Source organism: Zalophus californianus, chromosome 14 (genome assembly GCF_009762305.2).
Source record: "Zalophus californianus isolate mZalCal1 chromosome 14, mZalCal1.pri.v2, whole genome shotgun sequence".
Classification (NCBI taxonomy): Eukaryota; Metazoa; Chordata; class Mammalia; order Carnivora; family Otariidae; genus Zalophus; species Zalophus californianus.
This window is the reverse complement of record NC_045608.1, coordinates 7,092,785-7,113,907: the sequence shown is the minus strand read 5'-3', so window position 1 is coordinate 7,113,907 and position 21,123 is coordinate 7,092,785. Positions and strand designations below refer to the sequence as shown.

General features: G+C 36.7%; 2 protein-coding genes across 6 annotated transcripts in view; one reads left to right on the top strand and one right to left on the bottom strand.

Moving 5' to 3' along the window:
* Positions 1 to 1,100: 1,100 nt before the first annotated feature.
* RSRC2 (arginine and serine rich coiled-coil 2) lies at positions 1,101 to 20,887 on the bottom strand. Of its 5 annotated transcripts, none has more exons than XM_027575817.2 (10): positions 16,093 to 16,190; positions 14,877 to 14,920; positions 13,989 to 14,066; positions 12,213 to 12,425; positions 11,199 to 11,402; positions 8,569 to 8,691; positions 5,862 to 5,941; positions 4,001 to 4,230; positions 3,491 to 3,580; positions 1,101 to 2,078 (listed from the first exon to the last, which is right to left on the bottom strand). In XM_027575817.2, the coding sequence occupies exons 3-10, from the start codon at positions 13,994 to 13,996 to the stop codon at positions 1,899 to 1,901; spliced, it is 1,128 nt and encodes a 375-aa protein (XP_027431618.1). In that variant the 5' UTR covers positions 13,997 to 14,066; positions 14,877 to 14,920; positions 16,093 to 16,190; the 3' UTR covers positions 1,101 to 1,898. The 5 variants fall into 5 exon arrangements, with proteins under 5 accessions (XP_027431618.1, XP_027431616.1, XP_027431617.1 ...); XM_027575815.2 differs by lacking the exon at positions 13,989 to 14,066 and adding an exon at positions 20,038 to 20,887 and having other exon boundaries at positions 1,102 to 2,078; positions 4,001 to 4,074; positions 12,213 to 12,403; positions 16,093 to 16,249; XM_027575816.2 differs by having other exon boundaries at positions 1,104 to 2,078; positions 4,001 to 4,233.
* Positions 20,139 to 21,123, top strand: part of KNTC1 (kinetochore associated 1) — a 76,516-nt gene continuing 75,531 nt past the window's right edge. Inside the window, exon 1 of the mRNA XM_027575812.2 lies at positions 20,139 to 20,206. The gene's annotated coding sequence lies outside the window, so the exon portion shown is untranslated. The remainder of the gene's footprint in view (positions 20,207 to 21,123) is intronic.

Genomic DNA, 21,123 nt, shown 5'->3' with positions numbered 1-21,123 from the left:
CCATGAAAATTTCTAATGAAATTAAGATACAGCTAACCTGAAAAATTTGAACCGTGGGGACTCCAGAATGAAAAAAAAAAGTGTCATTCCCCCAGAAACTTGACTTTGTCACTGAAGCATGATGAAGAGACATTACTTCATAAAATAATTGGCTCTAGGAAAGCGTATTTTTTATTTATTTAAAGATTTTATTTGACAGAGAGAGCACAAGCAGAGGGAGAGAGAGGGAGAAGCAGGCTCCCTGCTGAGCAAGGAGCCCTATGTGGGACTCGATCCTAGGGCCCTGGGATCATGACCCGGGCCGAAGGCAGCCACTTAACCGACTGAGCCACCCAGGCGTCCCTAGGAAAGCATAATTTAAACATTTACCAAAATACTTAAAAAAAAAAATCTTATAGGGGCGCCTGGGTGGCTCAGTTAAGCATCTGCCTTCAGCTCGGGTCATGATCCAGGGTCCTGGGATCGAGCCCCGCATCGGGATCCCTGCTCTGTGGGAAGCCTGCTTCTCCCTCTCCCACTCCTCCTGCTTGTGTTCCTGCTCTCGCTGTCAAATAAAATCTTAAAAAAAAAAAATCTAATACAACCACACATCATTTATCACAAAACATGTCCAATAAGCAAGTTGGCCAGACTTATGAACTCATTTTAAAAAGAAAAGTGTAACAGGCACCTGGGTTGCTCAGTTGGTTGTCTTCTCTCGGTTTCTGCTAAGGTCATGATCTCGTGTGTTGTGGTAGAACCCTGTGTCAGGCTCTGCACTCAGCAAGGGGTCTGCTTGTGAAGGATTCTCTCCCTCTGTCCCTCCCCCAATTGTCTCTCTCAAAATAAATTTAAAAAATAAAGGTGTTAAGTTTTACCATTAAGTACACTTCCCTTGTATTGTGCTAATACAATGTGGAGTTGTAGGATTTTTCTAGGAAAAGGTGAATCGTGAATTTTGTAGTAATAAAAGCAAATGAATTTTAAGTTCTGTAGTCCCCTCCCTCCACCAAATTTATGCCCTATTTAACGTAGTGACAAAGTGATTTTCTAATATTTTAGTACTTTGTGCTACTGAAGACTTTAAGGATTTAATGAGCAAAGGGCATACCAAGAACTTGTAATAAGGCACTTTATTAAAATAAAAGTGCTTACATCCCTTTAATGTATTAATCTATTTCCTGAATAACATGGAATAATGAATACTGTACACCAAGTCTGTTCCTTACAGTAGTAGGAAAACAGTATTATTATAATAAGTTTGTTTACTCCTCCCAACTCCCTTTTACAGTTTTGCTCACCATGGTATTACCTAGAGCAGTTAACTGTTCTTAAAAAAAAAAAAAAAGGAATTTCTACCTAGTGTTCTCTAATAGCAATTGCAAAATGCTACAAAAAATTATGAAACAAATTCAAATAAGAATTCCAGGTAACTTAAATTAACACCAGTGTTGAGAAAACCATTTTTATTGTCATCACCACCCAGCGTATTTGTGCTGGATTATGTACCAAATGGCCAGATCTTCTAAAGAACATCTACATAACATTTCTTTCATGTTTCAAGAGATGAAAATAACTGTACAAGGTTAAGTACAAAAGTACACAAGACAGCGGACACGAAATATCCATGTATGAGATTTTATCCCACCTGCAGCTTTTATATATTTGAAAAGTAGAATTCATGAACTAAAAAATATTGTCCTTCTATAGTCCTGTCAAGTTTAATGGAGGTGTGTTTAACCTGATTACAACACTAACACCAGTATCACTGATCTGATATTTACAAAAAATCGTATTTTTCAATAAATTAAAGTCAATGCAACACCCATGCAAGCTAGAATGCTAGCTGTTTGGTGAACAAGGACCTGACATCAGAACCAGAAGTCCATAAAGTCCCAAACATTAAAGTCTGATTTTTTTCAAACTGCATCCATTCCTCGCATTGATGATGTGAAACCCAATCCCATTCCTCTTTGTGTGTGGGTCTGTGATCTTGCCATTTCATACTGAGCATCTAAATTTCTAAATACTTCTTCCTGTTGCTTCAAAGTCTTGTAACTTTCTTCATCAACTGAGCTACATCCAGCTTCATCTTCACTCTAAATTTCAGATAAAAAATGTATTATTAAAATAAATGGAAATGAGACTAAGGTGTTCTTCTCAAATGACAGTACCAACAAATCACATTTTTAGGATACGTATTTGCCTTCCATTCATTCATTTAGCACTCATGGAGTGCGAGGCAATGTCTAGGTATTGGGATAAACCAGGATATAAGCAAAATCAACTTCATTTTAGTGGGTATGAGGGAGAAAATGTAGAACATACCATTCAATATGTAAGTAAAATCTAGGAGAAAAGCAGAAAATGGGGATGGTGTGCTTGCTATTTTTATCTTATTATTTTTTAAAAGACTTTGAGAGAGAGAGACTGAGACAGAGCATGAGTGGAGAGGAGAGGGAGAAGCTGGGTCTTCACTGAGCAGGGAGCCCTATGCGGGGCTGGATCCCAGGACCCTGGGATCATGACCTGAGCTGAAGGCAGACACTTAAGCAACTGAGCCACCCAGAATACCCGTGCTTGCTATTTTTAAAAAGGCAAATGAGAGAGGACTAAAAAGTTGACATTTGAGCAGAAACAAAAGAAAGGAATGATGCTGGTAGCTAAGAAAAGAATTAGAGCAGGGAAAGGTAGCAGCAAATGCAAAGGTTGTCTGGCAATGTTCCAAAAAAGCCAGTTTAGTGAAGCTTAGTTTAAGCCAAATATCCCTTCAATGAAAAACCAACTCCCTTAAGTAATCAATAAGTTTGTGAACTTTCTTCCAGACTGTTATATGAAATCTAATATGAAATCTTACATTTCCACTTTATTCAAACAAAACAAAACACACACCAAGAAAAACAAAAAACAAAGCCACCAAAAAACCCCCAAAAAACCCTACATCTTTAAAAAAGCTTTCCGGAAACATTAAATATTAAGGTCCGACTCCAAGTACAGTTTTTTTTTTTTTTTTTAAGATTTGTGAAAGAGAGAGAGAGTGTGCGTGCGCATAAGCACAGGGAGCGGCAGGTAGGGGGAGCAGCAGGTTCCTCGCTGAGCCTGATGTGGGACTCGATCCCAGGACCTTGGGATCATGACCTGAGCCCAGCAGACACTTAACCAACCCAGGCGTCCCTACAGTTAGCTTTAAAGGAGCACTTTTTAAAAAGCAAATTCATTAATTCCCATTTACAATTTCATTTTTATTTACTAAGAAAAGTTTATGATGTAGAAAAAGGTTCATTTAAGGTATAAATAAGTTATAACCAACATTAATTTAAATTTAATAATCCGTATAGTCAGCTAATGATGACAACATAATTCTGTGAAATTAATCTGAAGCACAAAACGAAAAACCACCAGAAAGTACCCAGAGTTCATACATTACTGAAATTAACTTTTAGGGTGAGGACCAATGTTAACCTGAAAATGTTAAGTTAATATGAATTTTAATTCAAAGTGTATAACTCACCTTAATACCCATTAATTTCCTGAATTTGACATTTTGGTCCTTGTTTCCAAAATTTAATTTTTCCCATATTTCAGCAGACTGGGATTTGTCCTGTAAAGAAACACTGAACTTTTACAATTCATAAAATTTAGCTACGTAATAAAGTCTAAAAGAAATAACATTACAGCACTGTGCCATGCAGTTTATAATTATTTTCAGTTTATAATTATTTTCAGATTTCTATTATAAAGTAATGAAGCAAAGAAATAGAAGTACTTTATATCATTTATGAAAAAGCCTAAGCCAAGGAGCATCTTCCCCCATTATAAATGTATGGGAATACTGTCTTTCTTTGAATCGCTACTGGTTTTCTTAGATCAATCTTTTTCCAACACTAAATTGTGGTAAATTAAAACAATCAAGTTTATAGAAAAAAATAAACACAAACCAATCTTTTTCAATCCAGATTTGTTTTCCTAAGCAACTGCTAATTAGAAATAAATGACAAAAGAGGAGAATTAAAGAACTTACCCCTTCTTTCTTGCCTTGCCAAAGCATTTTCCTTTTTTTCTCTTGCTCAGCAAATTTCATTGGATTCACAGCTGCTGGGTTATAATAGCTAGGTACAGCTATTCCGGTCTCTGCCAAAGCTTTAGCCTGCAGGGCAGCCATTTGAGCTGCCATAGCTATCTGAGGAGTTACTTGCGTTCCTGATGCCAACAAGGCAGCAACATTGAGCACAGAACCTCCAGTGGCTGCAGCTGCTGAGAGAGAAGCATAGATTTAAAACTAACCAAAACCAACCTCCTGATTTACAGTAGTGCATTTATATGTAAGAACTAACCTAACAAAAAGGCAGAATACTTTTACCAAAATAATGACGTTAGTTTATAAAGCAATTAACATTTTAGGAAAAATTTATTGAAAATATTTATAAATAGACATTTCTGGATGTCATCCCTTATATGTACTAACACTTTACATATCTAAAAATAGTAAGAATTCTACAAATAGTAAAAAGATTTGTGATTTCAAAGAAAATGAATTATGATACTTGTATGTAGCTAAACTTGTAAAAACAAATACTTTTGTATGGTCAAGAGCTTACAAAATGGTTATTTAGACATTCATTTGAAATTCTTAACATTTAAGATATTAAACAAGTATGATGCACATTTAACAAATCCAAAGCCCAAATCCTACAGAAGTTAAATGCCATGCCTGGTATTTCCATTTTAAGTGATTCAGTCAGGAATGGAGTCAATTTTTTGTGAACAGAAAGACTGTTCTGATTACATATTTTTCTGTCATCCCAGAATATAAGCTTAGAAAGTTCTTTTAATTACTAATGCTATGGGAATCCAGTTATGAAAGTTTTGTTCTCACGATGTATTAAAAGTAAAATGGTGGGGGTGCCTGGGTGGCTGAGGCGGTTGAGCTTCCAACTCTTGATTTCAGCTCAGGTCATGATCTCAGGGTTGTGAGATCAAGCCCTGCATTGGGCTCCGAGCTGGGAGTGGAACCTACTTAAGATTCTCTCCCTTCCTCTCCCTCTGCCTCACCCTCCATGCCCCCCATCTAAAATAAATAAATGAATACATAAAGGCAATCTGTACAATTTAATATTTTTAAAAAAATTTATTAAGTAATCTACACCCAATCTAATCACAACCCTGAGATTGAGAGTTGCATTGCTCTACCACCTGAGTCTGCCAGACATACACAATTTGTACAATTTTGATTATTTCAAGTACCGATTTACTAGGAATGTCAAAAAAAAAAACACCTTCCAGATTACATCTCATGTAATTCAATAAGCTCTCTCTGATCACCTTCAATCATCCACAGGCAATGTTTGTGTTGTCTAATAACTTGATTTCTTACCCCAGTTCAGTCATTATTTTAATAAACTTAATAAAATCATGACTAAAAGACATGTGCAGTGATGGCTAAAGTGTTATATGAATAAGAACAGTGACTGTCAAAATCAGGCCATCAACCAAGTAAGAAATACATATGCATTGGGCGCCTGGGTGGCTCAGTTGGTTAAGCGACTGCCTTCGGCTCAGGTCATGATCCTGGAGTCTCGGGATTGAGTCCTACCACTGGGCTCCCTGCTCAGCAGGGCGTCTGCTTCTCCCTCTGACCCTCCTCCCTCTCATTCTCTCTCACAAATAAGTAAAAAAATCTTAAAAAAAAATACATATGAAGAATTTATGAGGTATGAAAGTGAACATTAAAAATAAAATGTTCACATTTCAGTAATAATAACAGATTTACAGTGCACTGACAGGTAGCAAGCATCATGGTGATTTTCTTCCTGTATTTTTCTGAGCTTTTCAGATTTTCTACAAAGAAATGTCATACTACCATAGTAAAGAAAATAAACTACCTGCAGCTATTTCTTGTTGTTTTTGTTTTTCAACCATTTCCTTTTCTCGCTGTTCTTGTAATTTCTTTGCTCTTTCCAACCTGTCAAAGACAATTTTAATAAATTTAAAATAATAATATAAAATCCCTATTTATCTTTGTATTTCTCCACATGTATAGAAACGAAACACTTAACATAGAATTTTAAATTAAGACCAACACAAATTGGTATCTGTATGTGGGGAAAAAAAGCATTCAGTCTTAAGATAGTCACAGTTAAAGAGTATTTCAATAATGATTTTAAACATTTTTAAATTCATGGAATAGCCAAAAAACTGGAATAGCTTTTACACACAGTTCCCACAGAGAATAGTTTTAAAAAATAAAAATTATTCAACCCTTATCAGTGTTGGTTATAGCAGTAAGGATAAAATTACATCTTGCAAATGACATATTGAGAACTGAATAAGTCTTAGGGTACGTTAAATGCAGTAAACAATGTTTACAGAATTACCTACATGCTTCTTGGGGGAAGCGGATATAGGATAAGGCCAATCGAAACATAACAATTACGACTTTCGTATTTAAACAGACTTTATCATAGCCTTAAATTAATAAAAATTAAAAAGCCAAAAGTAAAAAAGGGGCAAATAAACCCTATTTGCCATTCTCTATAATTTAAATAAAATGGGGGAAAATTATTAGGGAATTAACTTTTAGCAGCTTAAGAAATTTATCATTTGCAATGGAACTAGAAATATGAAACACAAATTCATCCTCAGACAAGAGAGACTGTAGTTCACACTAAATTTACAATAGGCATATATTAAACGTACTGTCATTATCTACTTCTTATACAGCAAATTGTTAATATCATCTTCATGAGTTCCTGAAAGAGAAACCTCTTTTCTTCAAGACTCCTTGATTTCCCAATCGTAAGTTAAAAGCCAACCCCTTCCTCCTCTACTGTGGTATAAAGGGGCAAAGATTAAGGAAAAGGTTTTTTGTTTTGGGGTACTATGGGTAGGAAAATGGCATCGGTTTTAACTGCTGAATTTACATAAAATGAATAAAACAATATAATTTTATTCCCTTTTATTGAGCACACATGCAAGAAAGACACAGTACAGACGATTTTGTCCTTGGGAATAAGCTTCTGATTAGGTGTAACGTTAAAATGTTGGTACACAGATATTAAAACTATTTTCAAAGCAGTTCAAAAATTGTCCTTATTTATGGGGTGCCTGGGTGGCTCAGTTGTTAAGCGTCTGCCTTCGGCTCTGGTCATGATCCCAGGGTCCTGGGATCAAGCCCCGCATCGGGGTCCCTGCTCAGCAGGAAGCCTGCTTCTCCCTCTCTCACTCCCCCTGCTTGTGTTCCTGCTCTAATAAACAAATAAAATCTTTAAAAAAAAAAAAGAAAAAAATTGTCCTTACTTAAAAACAAAAAAGGAACAACAACAAAAGATCTATATACCGTAGTATATTATTAACAAAAGATCTGCCTTCAAATTTCAAAGTAGCCAAGAAGCAATCTGGTATTTCTTAAAAGAGTTATTTCATGTAAACTTGTCATCTGAAAACCACTAAGTAGATTATTTTTTTAAGTTAAAGTTTTAGATGCTAGTAATAGCTTCAACTTCAATAAAAGCCAAAAATTAAAGCGCAATGAACTTATAAAGAATAGACTTTAGGGCTTAAAAAAAAATACTGGTCAGACTTAATAGACCATTCTTAATTACTTCACATATAATAAATTATTTCTTAATTCTGATGATTTTAGTTTCACAAACAAAAGTATGATTCACTACTATTGATGCGTATTTAAAATGGCCATTGCAGGTTGGAATTAACACCATTCACTAAGGTGAATGGAATGAAGAAGGGGCGAGCTCACACCTTTGCTGCTGCTGCTGTTCAGCTGGAGTTTCTGCCAGGCTGGGTTCACAGGGCAGCAACCCATCAGGTTACATTGTGATAACTGTATTTTTGTAATGAAAAAAAAATACAAACTCAATTTCATAAGGAAAAAACCCCAAAATCAAGAGTATAGTTTTCAGAATATGGGAAAACCTGAAAGCAAGCACTTGGATTTTACTTTACTTCTTGCCTCTCTATATGAGGCAGTTCTTTCAACAGTTTTGCACATTTCAGCCAGACAGCCCTGTATGTAGTCCCACAATTACCAGAGAACATCTCTGAAAAGCTTACAGAATTAAAACATAAAACAATCTCCCTGTTATCAGCAGTAAAATTGACAAGATCAAACAAATCACCTTGCAATGTTTATTATTTGCCACCTTCAAAATAAGAAACCTGTTGACAGAATTGTTTCAGACTTTGTCTTCTTGAAGAAGAAAAACAAAACGACAATGCAATTTCACAGGCCAAATTTAAGAGTTCCTGAATCAGATTTAAGATTTCTAAAAAAAGTTTCTATTGCAAACCAAACATATTTAGGAGCCTAAATTTGAGAAAAATGAATCAGTTAATCATGAAGGAAAACAGAAACTGTTGCAGACATCGTAGTCTTTCCAGTTGCACAAATGGGTAAATGTTTAAAATGAGAATTAACAAACTACTTAGTACTAGATCAAAATTCGCACAGTATGTATCATGGCTATATTTAACTAGTTGACTTAAACTCTGAAAGCATTCACTTTGTCCACAGAATTGAGTATCTACTTCAAATTGAAAAGGAAAAATGCATCAAATAGAAAATATACCCACCTCCTAGCTAAAGCTTCTTGTGCATCCATTGCTGTGTTTCTGCCTCTGAAGGGAGGTGGACTGGGAGTTCGGCTTAAACTTCTGCTAAATCTTCTAGGTTTTTCAATTCTCTTCTTTCTATCTCTGTAATAAATCATATTTCACATGTTGCAATATTGCAAAGCAGTAATAATTAGTTCATTTTATCAAAATCAATTATATTTACAGAGATTTAACAAAAGTGCAAACAGCAGACAACATATTTCAGACCCTTTCCTTTCCACCTCTGTCCTACAACTTCCACAGGTATGGAAGGTTCCTTGAATATGCTATTTTTCTCTAAGTTCATTTAACGTTCCCTGTTACAGATAGACTATTTAAAATGTTTTCCAATCTTTTGCTATTACACCCAATGTTGCAAAGACTAGCCTTGAACATCAATCATTTTATATTCATGTAGGTCAGTATGTAGGATAAACCCCTAGTAGTGAGATCCATAGTTTAAACGTTCCTAGTATTTTAATCTACAATGAATTTGTAAAGGTCAAAAAAAAAAAAAAATCCCAAGCACAAAATCAGTAAAACAAAAGAATGAGGAAAATGAAAGATAAAAAACAATAAGCACTGAGCAGAATAAAATAGAGTAGCAGTGGTCAAAACTAGAAATGCCATAAAAATAAAAATAAAAAAACTAGAAATACCAGAAATAATGGCCCATATACCCAGATGGAGAATAAAATATTAATGATAATGGTAAAATTATCATTTACCTACATGCACTAAAATCCTAACCGGTAAAGCTCAAATTAGTAAACTACTAAAAGCTAAACTATTAATTAAACTTGGGGCACCTGGGTGGCTCAGTTGTTAAGTGTCTGCCTTCGGCTCAGGTCATGATCCCAGGGTCCTGGGATCGAGCCCCGCATCGGGCTCCCTGCTCCGCGAGAAGCCTGCTTCTCCCTCTCCCACTCCCCCTGCTTGTGTTCCCTCTCTCGCTCTCTCTCTCTGTCAAATAAAATAAAAAAAAAAACTTAAAAACTGATCAATAGCAGCTGTTTCTGCCCACGGGTCCTGTCCCTGTGCTTTTCAAGATTTTATTTGTTTATCTGACAGAGAGCGAGAGAGCACAAGCAGGGGGAGCAGCAGAGGGAGAGGGAGAAGCAGGCTCCCTGCTGAGCAGGAAGCTCGATGTGGAGCTCGATGCCAGGACCCTGGGACCATGACCTGAGCGGAAGGCAGATGCTTAACGACTGAGCCACCCGGGCGCCTCCCCCCTTTTAAAAAGATTTTATTTGACAGAGAGACACAGCCAGAGAGGGAACACAAGCAGGGGGAGTGGGAGAGGGAGAAGCAGGCTTCCCGCGGAGCAGGGAGCCCAATGCGGGGCTCGATCCCAGGACCCTGGGATCATGACCTGAGCAGAGAGCAGACGCTTAATGACTGAGCCACCCGGGGGCCCTAGCTGTCCCTGTGCTTTAATAAAACCACCATTTTGGGGGCACCTGGGTGGCTCAATTAGTTAAGCATCTGCCTTCGGGTCAGGACATGATCCCAGGGTCCTGGGATAGAGCCCCTTGCTCAGCAAGGAGTCTGCTCTCCTTCTCCCCTATCTCCTGTGCAGGGCACACACTTTTTTTTTTTTTTTTTAAATTTTATTTATTTATTTGACAGAGAGAGACAAGCAGGGGAGTGGGAGAGGGAGAAGCGGGCTTCCCGCCCAGCAGCGAGCCAGATGCGGGACTCGATCCCAGGACCCTGGGATCGTGACCTGAGCCGAAGGCAGACGCTTAACGACTGAGCCACCCAGGCGCCCGCACACACACTCTCTTACTCAAATACATGAAAATCTAAAAAACAACCCATTTGCACCCAAAACCCCAAACAAAAAACCTGATAAACAAGAGATAAGTCAATTAACTGTAATAAACATAGTCTATTTTTATCTGTATTTCAGTCTTTATAGATTAACTTGAGCAACAAATTAACAAAAGTCTTCCATTATTTAATATCAGTATCTGTGCATACGTACTATTAATAATTGAAGTACAGACTAAATATATTGATTATTGAAAATTTTTCTCTTCTGCTCTTTATTGTACTTCCTGTCTCAACAAATTAAAGCCTCCTCTCAATCAAGATAGGTTTGAATTAAGCTCATCTTTCTGAATACCTGAAACAGCATATACAGTATGGTGGGTTAAGCACATATATTGACTTTGCATTCAGGCATACTTGGGACTTGGTCCTGACAGTCCCATTTAATAACTGATTTGAGGCTTCTTAGGCAAGTTACTTAAGCTCTCTAAGCCCTATGGTCTTAACTCACAAAACAGTTGTTTTGAGAATTAAATGAGCTAGTACATGGAAAGAGCTGTGACATAACACACAGCACGTTAGGCATGCAGTAAGTGTAAACTACTGATTATACACAAAATTCAACATCCAAAACAACTGAAGTAATTTTAATAGCGACTATTTCGACCTGCGCTTCACAGAAGATCTGATTAAATGAGTATCTGTAAGAATGCTAAAATATTTTATAACTCATAAATAAAATTCTGACCCACAATTCTGATATTCTCAGATTGAGGGAAGATAAACAGACCCTGTGAGGGAGCCAATGGATTTTATTCAAAATGATGAATACTTACCGACTTCTACTCCTTGTTCTACTTCTGCTTCTACTCCTATGCCTATGTCTTGATCTTGAGCGGGAACGAGATCGGATCCGACGTTTTCTTTCCCTGCTTCTGGATCGTGACTTCTTCCTCTCTCTGCTTCTGGATCTTGACTTCTTCCGCTCCCTACTCCTGGATCGCGACTTCTTCCGCTCTCTGCTTCTACTACGATGACGCCTGAAATTAACACACACAAATGTGTAGTTATTTAAAGCTGCGTCTTTTAAAGTTACAGATATTATGAATTATCTGCAGTATGTGCTGTCAAGCCAGGCAATAAACTATTCTGTATTGTGTATAGAAAGGCTAATTGAGGCTTCCAATGGAAGAAGTTAAAACAACTGATGTCTCAGAGGGAACACAATAAAGCTACATGTTAAAAATGCAATGCATCCTAACCCAACTTAAGATTCTGTTTAATAGTTTGAAACCTATTACTGCCTTATCGAAGTATTTATGCAACTTAAAAGATGACAAGTTATCCTACTAACAAAAAATTTTGACCCAATCTGATACACCATTTATGTATTCCCACAGAAAATTCCAAACATACATTAAACACCAGCTTCTTTTTACAAAAGTCCCAGAAGTTTTCAATACCACAAAGGAAAATCTAAATTAGAGTTTAGCAGCAAACAAATCCTACACTGACAATGTAAAAGGATTGTCATATTGACTTAAACTAAGTCAGCTATGTATTTTTCTTCACTGCCAAGTGACAGGTAAATCATGAAATAAAAAAATACTAATTGAATGTTAATCATAATCATCCTTTATCCTCTAGTCTTGAACATCTTTTTTGCCTTTATCAGCAAACAGTGCCCCAAAGACTTCAGCTACTACCAGACATTTGTTGGCAAAGGAATAGGTACGCTAGCAAAAAATATTTTCTAATTAAGATTGTTTGGGTACTGCTGGGTTCATGAAAAGCTTTACATAATATAGCTCTTTACATGGCATTAACTCATAAATAGCAGAACTACTTACCTTTCACGAGACCTAGATCTTGAGTGACTTCTGCCTCTTGATGACTTTCTTTCTTTGCGTTTATGTCTGTCCTCTCCATTTTCAGATGAATTTAGTCGCTCTCTTCCTTTATCAGAAGAATGTTCTTTGTCATTATGTTCCTCAGACTTATGTTTCTTGGATGATTTATCTTTGGATTCGTGTCTTCTTGCCTGTTTTAAGAAGAAGTTGGTTCTTTCAGGAAAATAGTGCAACAAAGAGAGTTAGTATGGGTATCAGTAGACAAAAATGTTGTGATGCAACATTAGTAACCTTAGGAGTGTGTGGCAAATAAAAAAAATGATCTAGTTTCACATCACCCAATGTTGCAGATGAATATTACTAATCTTGTCTTTATAAATCCCCCAAATGCAGTTTCCTCCCCATATTAATTAAAACAATGATTTTCAATGTTGAAATAATATTGAAAAAACCATTATCAGAAAAAAAGAGGAATCCCTGATGTTTCTTTTATCTAAAGGAGTAAGGGAAGTACACATGTATGAAAACTTTCAAAAACTTCCAACAGACCTTTTAGAGAAACAGATCACGTATACATATACACATCAACTTCTATAACCAGAGTACATATTATTTTAGGTTTAAAAACTTAACAAGTGAAGATGATCAGGACACAAAGAAATGCACCAGAAAACGCATTTCAATTAGGTTGCTAAATAAGATTAATCTTACTAAGTATTAGTATTTTCTGCAATTTTAAATTACTTTACGCAGAGCTGAAGTGTCCTTTTTATAACTATACTGCCACATCCTCTCTAAAAGACGGTTCTTGATCTTTCTCCCAATGTCTAAACTGTGAGAGGCAATCACTTTTCATCTTGCAATATCCCAACGGGCAGACGTTCTATTACATTTCATGTACCTAGGGTAGAAAATGGCAACCGTATCTGTTTTAATTTTTATGAAATCAAACTAGGCACAACGTAATTAATCCCTATACCATTATACAATACATACTTCCCCCATACTCTGAAAGATAAAAAACAAGGTTTCTGCTTTCACAACATATGCAGAGACTGAGCTAAAATTAATTGCATGATCAAGTCTCCATCCTACTCTCACATACCAAATTAGGAAGTGATAAACATTAGATCTCCTCACATTAAGTTGTCAAATACATCTTTTAGCTAAGGCTTAAAAACCTGGACATCTCAGAATCACAATTTCAAAGCTGGAAGGAAACTCAGATCCTCTAAACTCCCCTTACTTTAAATACAACTAAACGAAGATCTAAAGTCACAAAGCTACATGGTAGCAGCTGAACCCAGACCCCAAGTTGTTCTTACGCCCAGGCCTCTGCTTTTCTACCACAACAGAACACTTAATTCATGTTTCCCAAAAGGCCATTGCATTTTTCTTTCCACTCAAGATTAACTTTGCTTAAAAACAGAAACTTGGCCAAACATTTTGGAACATGCATGATATATCTGAAAAGAATCATAGTATGTTATTTAATATTTTGCAGAAAAATAAGAGACCTGGAGACACAGCTAAATTTTAGTTTCATTGCCAGTTCTCTGTAAGATGAGCTTATAAAAGTATTTCCTTGATTTTGCCATATAGTGGCAAACTGGAAAAGCTTTAAGTGGTTCAACTTCCAAAAGTTTTAGAGTTTATTTCAAACCAGTTTTCCAAACATAACATTACTATTAATTAAAAAAAAAAAAAGACATTAAAACCCTTAACTGATTTAAGATATACTTAAGGGAAATAGGAGTTTGAATGACTAATAGTTACCTTATCATGAAGTAGGCTTATTATTTTGCTATCTGAGTCTGCAGCGTCTTCAGTTCAGTCTCTTCGCGCATTAGCACGCTGAGTATGATTTATTATAGAAATGTTATCATGTGAGCTAAACAAAATAGTCATTTTCACAAAAACTCTCCTAAATTAAAAATTTAACAGAGCTTCCATTAGGGGAAGAGGTGAAGTCCCTGCCCACATTTTTTTAGGAGTCCCTTGCCCAGCCCCCACAAGACTCTTCTCCTCCCTTTTTGGCTCCTACTTCTGTTCTTCCTTGTTGGCTCATTCCTTGTCTTCTCAGGTGGGCGAGCAAGTTAACTCCTGCTTTTCTTTCACACAGTTGCTTTCTTTTTCCTCAAGTTTTGCTGTCACCGCCACCTTTCCAGCTGTCCCTCACAGACACTTTTATTTCCAAATTCAATACTATTCTTAGGGAAACTGAGCTGGTTTGCTAATGAGAAGAGGACTCTCGTTATCTTCCATAAAGAAAAAGTCCAGATATCTACGATATTGCTACTTAAAGATGATTGCTATATGAAAATCCTGAGCAGTTGCCAGGTATAAGGAGACTCGGGACCTCAGATTAATGGAAGCTCTGTGTGACAGGCCTAAAAAAACCAATTATAATCTTCATATGAAATTTTTATTGTGAATATTTTCACAACATAACAAAATTAATAGTTTTTGAATGAACTTTTCATATAAACAACTATCTTCTTGAAAAATGATGAATCCATATCATGCTTATTTTATAACCCAATTAACCTTTTAAATTTCAAGTTTTGGTACTTACCTTGATAATATCATATATTCACACAAACATTTCTACCAGATACTTTACAAGAATTTTAAAGTGCCTATTCACTACAAAGTGTTAATTACCTCTTTGCTTCTGCTCCGGCTCCTGTGTTTTCTTCCTTCATTATCTGTAAATACATACAAAAATTCACCATAAACAAGATACAGAAACATCTTAAACACAAATCCCAATACTCAAATAAAAGACAATTTCCAATCCATTTTACTAAATTAAAATTCTACTTACTATCTTCTAAAGACTCTTTTTTTGGCAGGGTGGGATTATTCTACTTAATACCACTGCATATATTTGAAACAAATCAAGCAATCTGAAAACCAGAATGTAACTGAGTGTAAGCAAAACAAACAAAAAAACCCCAAAAAATCCTCCATGACAAATCAAAAACATACATACTTTCAGTTTGTCACAGATTAATTCACAAAACATTGTGTCTAGCCCATTTTGCTTTGCACTGCATAAAAAATTTATAAAGGGGCTTATTAGAGGTAAATAAGAACAAAACAAGAATGCATGGAATAAACAGTTTGAACTGTATTTAGCATAAGTAGTCAACAGGGTGCTATAGTTTGGAAATTTCTATTCAAAAGTGATTTTATACTGTACAGTTTCAAATACATAAAATTAAATTTTAACTACTTTATAGATGATTATCTGTAGGCATAAAGCATAAATAACTGGAGCCCAGGTCTTAAAAAAAAAAAACAAAAAAAAACTTTTAACTCATTAGTATTCTACTTCTCACTTAACCTCTTCATTAAATCGCAATAGTAATTTAAAAAGTATACAGCAAAACATCCTACTTTCTATACCACATTAGTTCTTTTTCAAGTAAACCAGTAAGAAATCTCAAAACGCCAAAACCTCTCGCTTCAGAAATATTTTAACATTAAGTTAAATGAAAAACAAGGTTAAAAATGGGTCTTGTAACTTACATCAAAAAGCACGTTAAGTAAGCTCAGAATAATATACCACTGCCCAGACACAGCTTTCAAATATTTTACCAATGTTGAAAGACTGAAATTTAAACATCTCAGGGTTAACAAATAATTACTGTGACACAAACTTAAACATATATTTTGGCCTTTGGCCAAGTCCTAAAATTTCTGCATGAGGACATTTTTCTCATAACTGAAAAAATCTCCAGAAAATTACCAATGTACTTTCATTACTCATTTCTCAACTGGGAAGAACACGTATTAATTATATCAAAAACTAAATCTATGTCTTATACACACATCTACACGGATAGTGATGATTACAGTTTCCAACAATTCATACCTGACTTTCGTTTTCTTTCTCTTGACCTTGATCGTGATCTTGAATAATGATGTTTTGAGGCTCTAGGAGAAATAGATACATCTGACTGCTCTTTTTTCTTATCTCTATCTGGGGATGTCTTTTCTGGGGCTAGTCCATCTCGCTCTGTATCACTAGCCTAAAAGTTTAAAGAGAAATGATTATTAAATTCTTAATTACATTTAAAATGTTTCTGATTTCTTAAAAGAAAAGGAGGAAAGAGAATCATCCTGGAATTTTACAAAATTTAAAAAAAAAAATCAATAAATGAGAATGGCCAATTTCTAAGTAGCTAATTATTTGTACCTGATAAATAAGCCCAAATAAATTGAAATGAGACTAACTCAGTAACAAAGAGACATATGTAATTAGGCTGATGTCTTTAATTTTTAAAAATCATTATTTTAATAACTTTCAAAACAATGGGGGAAGGGGAAGACTAGGAATTTCAAGTATCTCCAATAAACATTCAAGCAGAGAAAATGCTGTCCATTTTAGATTTGCGAAGTCATTTACCTGACTTTACCAATACTTTTATTTTAAATTAGCATACATTAAAAAGCCATTTAAAATGAATAAAATTTAAAGAGACTTAAGTCTGTAAAATCTAAGAACAGCACAGAATGCTTCTAGATTATAAAAGAATAAGCAAAATTAACTTACCTATCTGAGAACCCAATCTTAATTTCATTAACCCTCTTTAATGAAAACAGCCCCTTGGCACAGTGCTGCTGCAAAATATGGTCTGCCTCTCCTCACATATGCTCGGGGCTATGGAAACATTAAGTCGTTTCTGCTTTAAAGCACTTTATAAATTTTGACAATGCAAATTTTGTAAAAAATAATCAAGTATACACACTCTTTCCCAAAAGTCCTGATTTACTTAAAAGGAGGTTCCTTCATCTAAGTATCAGTTCATTGTTTTCCCATTTACTTGCTCATAACTGAGTACTCAGCACAGCAATCAATCAACAATTGAAGAAATGAATTCCTGTTATTAGTTTTCAATTAAAAAAGAGAAGTATTTCTGTGGCTCTGTGGAACGGTGTGGTCCAAATTACAAACAAGAGTATCACACAAAGAAAGACACTGATTTAAATGAATCACAGAAAAAAGCTTTGAGAAGCTAAAACTTGAATGTTTCCAAGTCAGATTTTGATAAAAGGTAGGGGAAACAGTTTCAGTAGTATGTGGAAGGTAGACTACTTGGCCCCCGACCTAAGAAAGGTTTTCACATTTTTGAAAGGATTATTAAACAAGGAATGGGACAGAGACTATATGTGATCCACAATGCCTAAAATATTTATTACCATGCTGTTTACCAAAAATTCTGGATTGGATAAATACGGATTTTCAGGAGAAATAATATGACAACAAACTCCTTAAGAAAATCACTCCAGAAAACAAATGCCAAGGGAACTAAATAGAGAGTAATTTAACAAATGAAGTGTGAAGAGATTACATTACTTCAGCAACTATTTACTGAGAGTCACAAATGTGCAAAACTCAATGCTAGACTCAAAAACTGATTATAGAAGAGATTTACACACTTACCTAGGATGAAAGACATAAATGTTAAACCTCTAACAATGGTAAAAAAATAAAACAACCAAGCACAAAGGAAGCAACTAACTACTGGAGAGACTCTCTTGTGACCACACATTCCTTCTCCAGTTTTCTATGTATGGGTGATTTCTGGAATCATAAAATTTTTGTGATGAAAGTTTTCATCACAGAAACAAGTTCAACTTTTTGATCTTACAAAGGAGATCCAGCAACATTACCTGCCTCTCCCAGGATGGTACTCTAGCTCTCTGCTTTCTACTATCAACTAAACGATGCTGTATCACACACAATTAAGGATAATTAAGATTTTCACAACACTGGTCATTTTCTTTTAATTCTTGTTCTCATCATTATCATTATTATGAACTACTTCACATGTCTGTGATGTTGTGAAGTGCTGGTAGAGCTTACATTTGGTAAAATAAAATTACAAAAACTTAAGCACTGCTATCACTTCTCGCAGTGCATGCGACTTCTCTGCCAAAACGAGCATTCCCGAACCACTGGCACATCTCATTCACTTTTCCATAGATAATGATGAGAACTGAAAACAACCTTCCATGGAAAAAGCATCTGGACCAGGCAGTACAAGTTTTCAGTCAATGGTTTATTTACATGCTTAACATCACAGAAGCCTGGCATTAGGGAAGTTAAATGCCCTTTGCTTAAAGGCAGGCACCCTGCGATACAAGATAATAACTTACACCAAACAGCCATTTTCACCTGTAAAATATACCATAGGAAAAAAAAGCATCCTATCACTAAACAGACTACGAATGATAGGTGGCCACTTCTCCCATACAAAACTTTTATTCCCATAAGGCTATTTTATTGTGGTATAATGAAAAGTATCCAAAAAATCAATTGAATAAAATTTCTCTGAAAATTTCTAAGCTTTATTTCGATTTATCAGGGATGTACATACTACTAACTCTTAAATGCTAACTGCAAAACTGTCTTCTACTCCAGCACCTGCTTTTTTAGGCCACCACTGTTAACATTTACATCTTGTTTAAAACCCTAATAATTCTCAAGACATAGTACACACATCTTTTTCCAGTGCAAAGAAGGTACACTGGATTTAGTACTAGGCCACTTCTCCAGGGGACTGTGTCTTTTTACTGAAGGAGGTATTGAAGGACCAAATGTCTGAACTGACTTCATTTTTTAAAAATATTTGAGCCCAAGTAAAATGCTATTCTTTAAAGTACATTAAAAGGCCCAAAACACCATTTAAACAAAGGAAAACATTACATCGATTAGTTGCCAAATAGCCTTCCAACTGTTTGAAACCTTATACAAAATCAGTTCTCAATTCAATCAGGTATCGGGGGAGGGGAGTGCAGAAACCATCCTAATTCGATACCCCAATTTTTAGCAAGGGCAAACTACAAATTTTTCGGTATATTTGTAGTCTTATTTTTGAAGGTTAAGTAAATAGAACTTTCTAGTCAGTGGAAAGGAATACAAGATGCTTGAATTTCTCTTTTAACACGGTTAAGAAAAATGAAGTAATCACAAAATGTGATCCACCAGAATTGGGCATCTTATACCCAGAGCAGGCTTCTTAAAGAACTATAGTTCTTATTTAAAATTAAATGGGTCAACGAAGGGTTCTTAAATAAAAAAAAAAAAAACGCCAATGAGAAGGCTTTATTTCAATGCTTCTCAAAGACTTCAAAAACGATTACATCACGAGCCGCTTCGGAAACGGAACGATAATCGGAATTCGTAGTTCCAAAACCTTCTCGTAATTAAGTCGATTTTTTTACTCCCTTTGAGCAAGCAACACCTTCTTCAGCTCCGTACTAACGATTAAAGTAAGGTTTTCACAGACAAAACACTAACTAAAATTATGCAACCAGAATTTTACTGAGCGTAAGCAAAAACAAAACAAAGCAAAAAAACGTTACGATTCTCTTCTCCCATTCTACCCCTTACAGACAACGCCTTTCTGACCCAACACTTTTCAAGGCCCCCATCCCTTTTTTCTCTTCCCCAGCCCTACCCCAACGCAAACATAAATTCCCAAGCCCTAATGAAACTCAATATAAACGACTAGTAAGAATGAGTAAGCTAAACTGGAAGCCGGTCTGTGGGCCGAACGGAATACGGGACTAGGAAAAAGATGAGGAAAGTTCTGGAAAAAAAAAAAAAGACACTCCCTGCTCCCCACCCCCACCGACACCGCCTCATTTCCCCCTCCCTAAAGCAGGCAGCCATGATGGCGGGCGCAGAAGAAGGCCGCGGCGCCATTTTGTCCACACACACGCGCGGACAACAGCTCTGAGAGCCGTTCACCCACTCTTTGGAGAGTAGCAGAAAAATATCCCTGGTTTTAAACTCAGAGTCGGCACCTACCGCCATAGTCCACAGTCCTAGCCGCTAGGGCGGCGCCTCCACTTGCCGCTCTCAACAGTACCGGCCGCCCCGACGCTTCGCCACAGACTAAATCGCTCGCGCGAGAGACCCGGATGGCACAAAGGGGACGAGGCCCGGCGCATCGCACGGCTTGCTGGGAGAAAAAAAGGTGGTGATAAGAGTCTCTATAGCAACGCGATTCGAGGAGGTGATTGGTTGTTCTTTTGAAGGGGGCGTGTAAAGCCAGGGAGGAGGGCGGGGCCAAGAATACACCCTAGATTGCGTAGCCTGGAAATCGGAATGGGTGGAATTTAGGGTGGGGCGACTTCCTATTTCGATTGTAAAGCAATTTTGACCTCCTCCGGCCGCCGTAAAGGGGGTTTGGCTTGGTATTCTCCCGCCAATTTAAACCCGTGGGCTAGACCCTGAAGAGATTAGGGACAGTTGTAGGTGGCAGGAAGAGGGGCGATAAATTTGAGTGTTCTTCTTTAGTTTCTTCAGTTGCAGGTGAGGAGGGGGAAACGCGTTGCTGTAGAGACCTGGGGGTGGGTTCAGGTCGAAGTAACAGCGGCCTCAGCTCAATTCGTGTGTTTTCCCATCAAGACGCTGGCGGGGGAGAGTTTGAAGTCGGTTCTTGCTGGTCCGTTGTCCTGCTGGGAGCGTTTGTGCATGGGGGCCTAACTGACGCTTTCATTTCGTTTAATTCGCTAATAGGTTCTCCACCCAGCAGCGCGACTGGTCTCAAATCGTTAATCAGATCGTGTCATTCGTCTCCTTAGTGTCTTTACCGAGCATAAAAACCCAATCTTGAAGTCGAGGATTCGTTTAGCTTCTGCACTGTTCCATTTTTGCTGTGGCCCGGCTGCCGCCCCGGACTCGTTCCAGCCTCTGAGCCTTTGCACTCGGCCTGCATCTCTTCTCTCCGAGCTTTGCAGAGTTGGCTTCTTGCTCTTGGGATCTCAGCTCTGATGTCCTCTCTTTCCTTTACCTAACAGGTTCTTCTTAGGTGACCCCCCCACCCCACCCGAGCATCGTTTAGTTCAAAACCTTTGGCACTGTTTGTATTGTGCACGTATTTATTTATTT